Here is a 7,986-nt window from a genome sequence, read left to right as displayed (position 1 = left end):
TACTATGTTCTATCCGTCTGTCTTTCAATGTAATATGATATACTTAAAGTGTGGTTCCTGTGGAAATAAGCCTCGGCTTTCTAGGATCTCCTTTTAGCTGACCTTGTACCAGTGATTTGTACAGTCACGAAACTGTACTTTTTTCTATTGCAAACTTCTAATAAATTCTTCAATCAATCAATCAATCAATCAAAGACAGTCATCATCATAGCGGGACGAGGCTGAGGCTTTGCAACGCCCTCTTGAAATAGGAGAGAGAGGAGAGTCCCTAATACACGCAAACTGCATGCTGTCTCCAACTTAATGCGTCTGGTCTGTCTAGGAGAGAGGCTGCTTCATTGTTGCACAGATACAGCAGAGCATAGACACGCAGAAGTGGGATGCCACTGAATGCCAGCCATCTATCCTGTACGCCAGGTTTATAGTCTGAAGGAGAACCGCGCAGGTTTTAGCCCTCATCAGCAACTTTGACGTTAAGATTATACGAGGCAGCGAGCGAGGAGGCACCTACGGCGCGCAGTCGCGCACACGCGTAAAAGTATTCGTGGAACGCGGCGAGAGAGAGAGAGAGACCGAGATGCGATCGATTTCTCACGACTATAACATTTGGAATCTATTTCAGGTAGCCTACCAGGACTGACTGACTGACTGGCTGACTGACTGACTGACTGTGTGATCGTGGTGGGAATCCATCCATCCATCTATGCAGCCAACTGGGATTTATTATTTCGATCTAAAAGTGAATGAAATCGTTATAAATAAAGCCTTCCTTGGGGGAATAGAATAGCTGATCTACTCCAGGACACCAGGATGGATTCAAACCCAGGCGTCAAGTGTAAGATCGTGGTCGTGGGAGACACTCAGTGTGGGAAGACTGCTCTGTTGAACGTGTTTGCCAAAGATTGCTTTCCAGAGGTAAGTTTATAACTTAAGCCACTAATACCAATATAGCTGCCTACACGTTTTTTGTGTTTAAAAATGAATAAATACACAAATTAATACAGGATATCGCCCCACAGTTGCAATAGTGTGGTTCTCAAAGTGGATTTCAGTTTCAGGGACTCTCTATTGCTATAAGCGGGATTCTTTTGAAATCATGTAAAAGTTTGAGAACCACTAGACTATGTCAGTTCGTATATAATGTAGGCTAACTTTTCCCCTCCTTTGATGTGTTGTTCCTAATATTATAGGGATATGTTCCCACGGTTTTTGAAAACTACACTGCGAGTTTTGAGATCGACATGCAGAGAGTCGAGCTGCGACTGTGGGACACTTCAGGTAAGACACATTTATGCCTGTACACATGTATGATCAATTTGCATGGTGACATAAAATGACACAGGCGACACTTCAGCCTACTATGGTCATGACATTGTTCAACTGACAATTAACTGTCGCTCAAATTAATTGGGATGAACGTTTCTGTTCATTATTGGAACATTATGAATGAACGAACATTGTACCGTACATTTCTGTTCAGGGCTTAATATTAGCCTATATGACAAACAACAAATAACTTATAGGCTACTTATAGGCTCTCAAATAATTGCGATTATAGTCGATTATAGGCTTTAGTGACAGTATGTAAACGAAGCCTAGAGCCTGCATGTAGAATGAAGTAAGTCCCGTGTTGTTTCCACGCCCTGCATGGTTCATATGGGCTGGGTGGGCTGAACCGACTGAGAAACAATTTGAAATCTTTTTACTGGAAGTCTTTGGTCGACTTGGAGCCCTGACGCTGACGCTCGCTCTGTGGAATGTTGGCTGCTCTGGGTCTGAGGAGCGCCTAGTACCCATAAACCCATCCATATGCAGAGGAGCTATAGTATAGCCTACTGTCATCACATCATAGGTGACATGACAATAAGCAGATTGTACGTACAGCCTATAGAGGGTATGCATGCACATGCATAAAGTGAATGGCAAATCGAGTGGCAAAGTGAGTGGCAAAGTGAGTTTAATGCTTAACGTTGCTTAATGAAATCAGACAGGACTTTTCTTTTTGGATGTATGGGTTGTCAAGACCAGAAAGTAGTTTTTTGCCACTCACTCAGTAGGTGAAAGTAGTTTTTTGCCACTCAGTAGGTGTTCTCACATTCGGGTATGATGTCACACACATACCCTCTATACAATTCTATAGGCTCGGATCAAGACTGTCCTAGATGTGTTTTTATCGAGTCTCACTGCAGACTCAATAAAACACACACCTATAGCTTCATATAGAAGCTATATGTGTGGCAAAAAAAATCTCACCCAGTGTGAAGTGAGCGTTGCTTTTTACGAGTTAATTCCCGCAAAGCTCGGCCAAAGTGACCTTGGACGTACAGACAAATGGGGGACAGACAAACAGACAAAGTCAGATGTAGGAGCGGTTAGCAGCAGCACCACTCCAAAAAATGAACTTCTATAAAACCTTGTTGCACTCTAAAAGTCCCCCCAATCCCCATAGCTCTGTATAAAGAGAGAGCTAGGGAGTGGTCCAGAATTAGCCCCATCATATCTTGTGGAATTCGAGGAATACTGAATGTCCTCTCTGGGAGCTCTGGTCTCACGTTACTTGTTTTACAAAGCCCTCCCCTACTCCCCACCGGACCCCCGCTCACACACTCAACTGGACGGGTCTCCCCTGGGACGATCTCTCCTCCATACCAGGCAGCCCCGCAGGTCTGGAGGTAATTACCTCCTGTAGCCCGGCCGGGGGGATTGTTGGGCTGGAAGCCCCCCCCCCCCCCCCCCCCCCACTCCTGCTCCCCGTCAGTCCCACCAGCCCCACCACTGTTATACTGCCGGCGGTGGGTGGGTGGGTGGGTGAGGTGAGGTGGGGTGGGGCAAGAGGAAAAGTTTTGTGGGGAGGAGGGAGGGGAGGTCTTTAGGAGGATGCCCCCCGGTGACCCCCGGCTGATTGTGCCCTCCCCTGGGGGTCTGGCCAGGGCACGGCTCGGTGATTACATCAGAAATCAGGAAAGAGCCGACATCCACTCACACACGCATACACACACACAGACGGGCACGCACGCACTCGCACATGCGCGCACGCACGCACGCACACACACACACACACACACACACACACACACACACACACACACACACACACACACACACACACACACACACACACACACACACACACACACACACACACACACACACACACACACACACACACCAGGGCTAGCCCACATCTGAAACATTCCAGTGGTCTCTCTCTCTCTCTCTCCCCCCCCCCGTCTCTATGTCTGTCTCTCTCCCCCTCTCTCCCTCCCTGATCCTCTCTCTCTCTTTCTCTCTCTTTGTTTCTCCCCCCTCCCCTCTCATTATAACACAGTGAGGTGATAAGGTAGGATTGTTTGGATAACCTTGAGTCAGAGAAACAGAGCAGGAGATTCTCTCTCTCTCTCTCTCTCTCTCTCTCTCTCTCTCTCTCTCTCTCTCTCTCTGGGACACATGGGTGTCAGCTATTATTTTCTGCTCCAGTCTAATGAAGACCCTCAGAGTCGAGAGTGCTCCGAATTCCTCTCATGCGTCCATGCATTTCACGGCATCCATCCAGCCATTTTATTCAAGCCATTTTCTAACCACATTTTTTATTACCCTGCTCTATCAATTTTTTTTTTTTTTTGCTGACACCATTAGATATAGACTGAGGATGAATTTGCTGCAGGCGAGCCGATGTCTTCTTTACCACACTGGGGAAATACATTCACCTTCTGGTGGTCGTATAAGTAGGAGGAGGAGGTGGGGGGGTCCCCAGATTGTCCCCCGCACCACAGATGTTATTGTCGTCTAGGTCTCTTTACTGTCGTGCTGCTAGGTGTAGAGGAGTGGGTAATAATGATGGGCATGACAAGGATTCCTCAGTTTAGCAGACTTTACTGATGTAACCTCACTTTAACCTCACTCAGGTCAGTGCATACAGACTTCATACAACACAGTGTCTTCTGTGATCCGATAACAATGGTCAGGTATATGGCACTCTAGCTCGGGCACAGAACAGGGAGACTTGTCCGTCCATGCAGTGAGCTTGCGTACCTGTTAACAACTAATCTAGGAAGTGGGCCACCTCTCTTTATAAAGGTCCCGCATGGAACGTCCCACAGCCAATGAGAGTGTGGATAGAACGTGCACATTCAACCAAACTAGTAGCCTCGTGTAGCCAGGCTTACTCATCTCCGAAGAGAAAAGCCTGATGGTGACAATATCAGGCAGAGACTGTTCAACTTCCGCCGTGAGAATTTCACCGGAAGATTACAACGTATGACGTAACTTCCGTTAAACACAGCACTTCCGCCACTTCCGCTAGAACCAACCGGAAGTCATATTGTGGCCAGGGTGCCAAACTAGGGGGTAACTCAAATATCCAGGTAACACAGTCTCATGCTACACACATCACAGATAGTCACAGACACAGAACAAGGTGTCACAGGGCTGTACTGCCCATCACAACAATATACTGTATACAGTAGGCCTATATTGCGATGCGATGCAAGACAGTACATTGGCTATTTGAAAATAGCCGAACTACAAGCTCACAATGCGTTGCAATGCGATGCTATTTTCCAACAAAAATCTTGATTAAGTTACGTGAACATTTTGGAATACTTTTGAAACATTTTAATAACACAAATCTTGTATGGGGTTCCCCTTCCATATTCTCATTTGTGTCCGCTGCCAAAAAGGTAGCTCCTTTCAGAACCACTCACTCCACGGCTATGCCGCTCCGAGATGTGGTTCCTAGTCACTCCATGCCCAAATGAGGCGTCGCCGGGGGTAGTTCGCCAACTTCGCCAGGTTTTCAACCGCTCTTACCGTCACCAAGCGTTGTATCCAAAAAGCAATGGTCCTGTACCCGTCTCTTGCATCTCTACTTTTTTAGCGGAAACGGTAATCCAAGCGTTGTGTTGAAACAATACTTAAAAAACGCTCACTTTGTCAGCCCGGTCTGTGTGTTCCGAGTGAAATGTTACGGAAGCAACCACGTGACTCGCCATTAATCTCAAGCGAGAAATGGGAGCGTGTCGCGAGATTTCCCCGCGAGAAATGGCAACAGGCTGACAAAAAACACAGACCGGGCTGACAAAGTGAGCGTTTTTAAAGTATTGCTTCAACAACTCGATTGGATTACCCCCGCCGCTAAAAAAGTAGAGATGCAAGAGACGGGTACAGGACCATTTCTTTTTGGATACAACGCTTGGTGACGGTAAGAGCGGTTGAAAACCTGGCGAACTACCCCCGGCGACGCCTCATTTGGGCATGGAGTGACTAGGAACCACATCTCGGAGCGGCATAGCCGTGGAGTGAGTGGTTCCGAAAGGAGCTAGGGTCCTTGACATGAAAAACTTTGAGAACCTTGAGTAGTGTTGTAGAAGACCTTTCTGGAGCAGCACACACATGACGAATGGCACCTGAGAATAGCAGCAGCCAGGGGCGTCACAAGGGGGGGGGGGGGGGGGGGGAGTTACTAGAGCCCAAGGACTGAGTTACTAGAGCCCAAGGTGGAGGGGCCTTAATTAATTTATACTTAAGCTATTGAAAAATAGCAGATACACAAGCTCACAGCGCGGCACCGAGTGCTGCGCTGCAAGCTTGTAGATCTGCTATTTTTAAAAGGTCGTGAAAATGTGTGCAAATCTTTGAATATACAGTATGTATTTTTGAAGCGAACATTTGCAACTCAAATTTTTCTTCTGGGGGTGGTCCCTGGAACTAAATATTTTGAGATGGGGGTCCGTGGCCAAATACATATCATTTTGGTGGTCCTTCACATGAAAAAGTTTGAGCACCACTGACATAGAAACATAGGTTTTTCAAAAAAAAAAAACGTAGAAGGATTTAAAATATTTTTTCAAAAATAGCAGATCTACAAGCTCGCAGTGCGGCACTCGGTGCCGCGCTGTGAGCTTGTATATCTGCTATTTTTCATTAGTTAAAGCACAATCTGGTGCGACAACCCTGGCAGCAGCGTACAGTAGTAACCCACTTCATGGAAAGGGCACAGAGTGGAACCAACAAGCTCTTAGCATCATGCCTTATAATACACTTCCAACAATGGAAAATGTCAGTGGTTAGAGGTTGTGGTAACCCACACCCCGAGAAAGGTCACTGACATACATACGTACTGTACGTACGTAGGACATTCATCCTTATAAGAAGGGAATACTGTAAAAAGTCCTGGAATAAATTCCTTACCAAAAGATTTCTTCACCAATGTGTTTGTAAAGGTGTCTAGTAACACATCCCACAAAGAGTGAAATTCAGTTTCGGGCGCGGAGGCGGCGCGGAGGCGGCGCGGAGGCGGCGCGGAAGCGGCGCGCCAAAAAATACGGCCTCGTTATTTTCAATGAACTAACCCACACCGGCGGCGTCAGACGCGCGCAGCCGCATCCAGTTGGGGTTACTGCGCGGCACTTCACGTGCATCAATAGCATGACGCGACGCTGCGCAGCCGCCCGCGTCCAGTGTGTGCTCCCCTTGAGATTCTAACTTTTCATCAGAGTCCCAACTCACAAACATTCCCACCATGGAATATCCCTCCTCACACCACAGTGAAACATGCGCATGCCTCATGCGGAGTGAGGCAGAGAGAGAGAGAGAGAGAGAGAGAGAGACATTTGGAAGACGCTAGCTGCTATGGTCAGGCGGAGAGAGAGAGAGAGACATTTGGAAGACGCTAGCTGCTATGGTCAGGCGGAGAGAGAGAGAGAGACATTTGGAAGACGCTAGCTGCTATGGTCAGGCGGGCCGCTTGTGAAAATAAGGGCCCCCTGCTCTGTTTGTTTAACATGAGAAACCTGACTCGCTAGACGTGAAAATATTTCATCATTGTTTACATCTGGCCTTGTGGATTTTGGTCTATGGAAGAAAAAAAAAGAGGTTGCAGTCAGAGGGTGGGGCTCAAATCACAGCACATGTCCAGAGGAGATCTTTGCCGTATCCAGATGGAGACCTCCGTGGTGCTGACCTCACTCAGTGGGGGAGGGGGAAAAAAAGTACTCGCATGTTGTAATGTACTTAAAGGCCCAGTTCAGGGAATTAAGCTATTTCTTTATAGACACATTTTATATGTAGAATATTCATTTCTGAAATACTGTTAAAAAAATTGGAACTTTATATTGCAGCATTGTGATATAAGCAGGGCAGGAAATTCACGGCGGCCACGACGGCCATGGCCGCCGTTGCCCCTCTCTTTGGCCGTGTGCCCCTCGAAAAATGACATGCCCAAACGGCCACAGTGGCCGTGGTGCCCTGGCGCCCACAGCAGTCCATTAACTGCTTTTTACCGTTTTTTCCTCTGCGCGATTTTCCAGTCATTACGGTAACAGCAGTGCGTGGTTGGTTGAGCTGCGCACATGACCAGAAGTAGATTCCATTTACGCTCGTAGTAGCAGCATAGCAGCCGCCGCATAGTGGAGCTGCCGGAGTCCCGCGACACAGTGTTTATACAAGTTACAACACAAAAACATCACCGGGCTAAACGGGAGTTTTATCTAACGCAGCCTGTTGAATAAATCCGAATGTGCGAACGAATGCCTTCAAACGGAGCTCTGCTGAGCTCAGGACAACAACCAAAATGCAGCACAAGGGAACCAAAAGCTATTCTTTCCCCAAGAGGCTGAGCTGTCAGAAAGTACATCATTGTTGAGAAAGGGATCACTCCGCGAACGGGAGGGAGGAGTTTGTGTGCGTGTGTGCGTGTGTGCGTGCGTGCACATGGCCAGTGGTGGAAAAAGTACTCGAATGTTTTACTTAAGTAAAAGTATCAAAAGCCTACTGCAATGTAGAAATACTTCCGTTGCAAGTAAAGTCCTCAAATTCCAAATATACTTGAGTAAAAGTACAAAAGTATTGGTATCAAAATGTACTTAAAGAACCAAAAGTAAAAGTACAACATTATTGAAAATAGCAGATCTACAAGCTCACAACGCATAGTTATGCGACACATCTTGAGCTTGTAGATCTGCTATTTTTTTCTACAAGCTTGATTAT

The 7,986-nt window shown here is 46.9% G+C and overlaps 1 protein-coding gene across 1 annotated transcript in view; it reads left to right on the top strand.

Moving 5' to 3' along the window:
- Window positions 1-784: 784 nt before the first annotated feature.
- LOC308307286 (rho-related GTP-binding protein RhoE-like) overlaps window positions 785-7,986 on the top strand; it is a gene marked incomplete at its 3' end in the record, with an annotated part of 26,492 nt that continues 19,290 nt past the window's right edge. Inside the window, exons 1-2 of the mRNA XM_080752470.1 lie at window positions 785-915; window positions 1,191-1,278. Of these exons, the coding sequence (XP_080608596.1) occupies window positions 811-915; window positions 1,191-1,278 (193 nt within the window). The 5' untranslated portion in view covers window positions 785-810. The remainder of the gene's footprint in view (window positions 916-1,190; window positions 1,279-7,986) is intronic.

The sequence above is a fragment of the Nannobrachium achirus genome, assembly GCF_963921795.1.
Source record: "Nannobrachium achirus genome assembly, chromosome: 22".
NCBI classification, from domain to species: Eukaryota; Metazoa; Chordata; class Actinopteri; order Myctophiformes; family Myctophidae; genus Nannobrachium; species Nannobrachium achirus.
The sequence above is the reverse complement of the archived record's forward strand: the minus strand, read 5'-3'. Positions and strand labels throughout refer to the sequence as shown.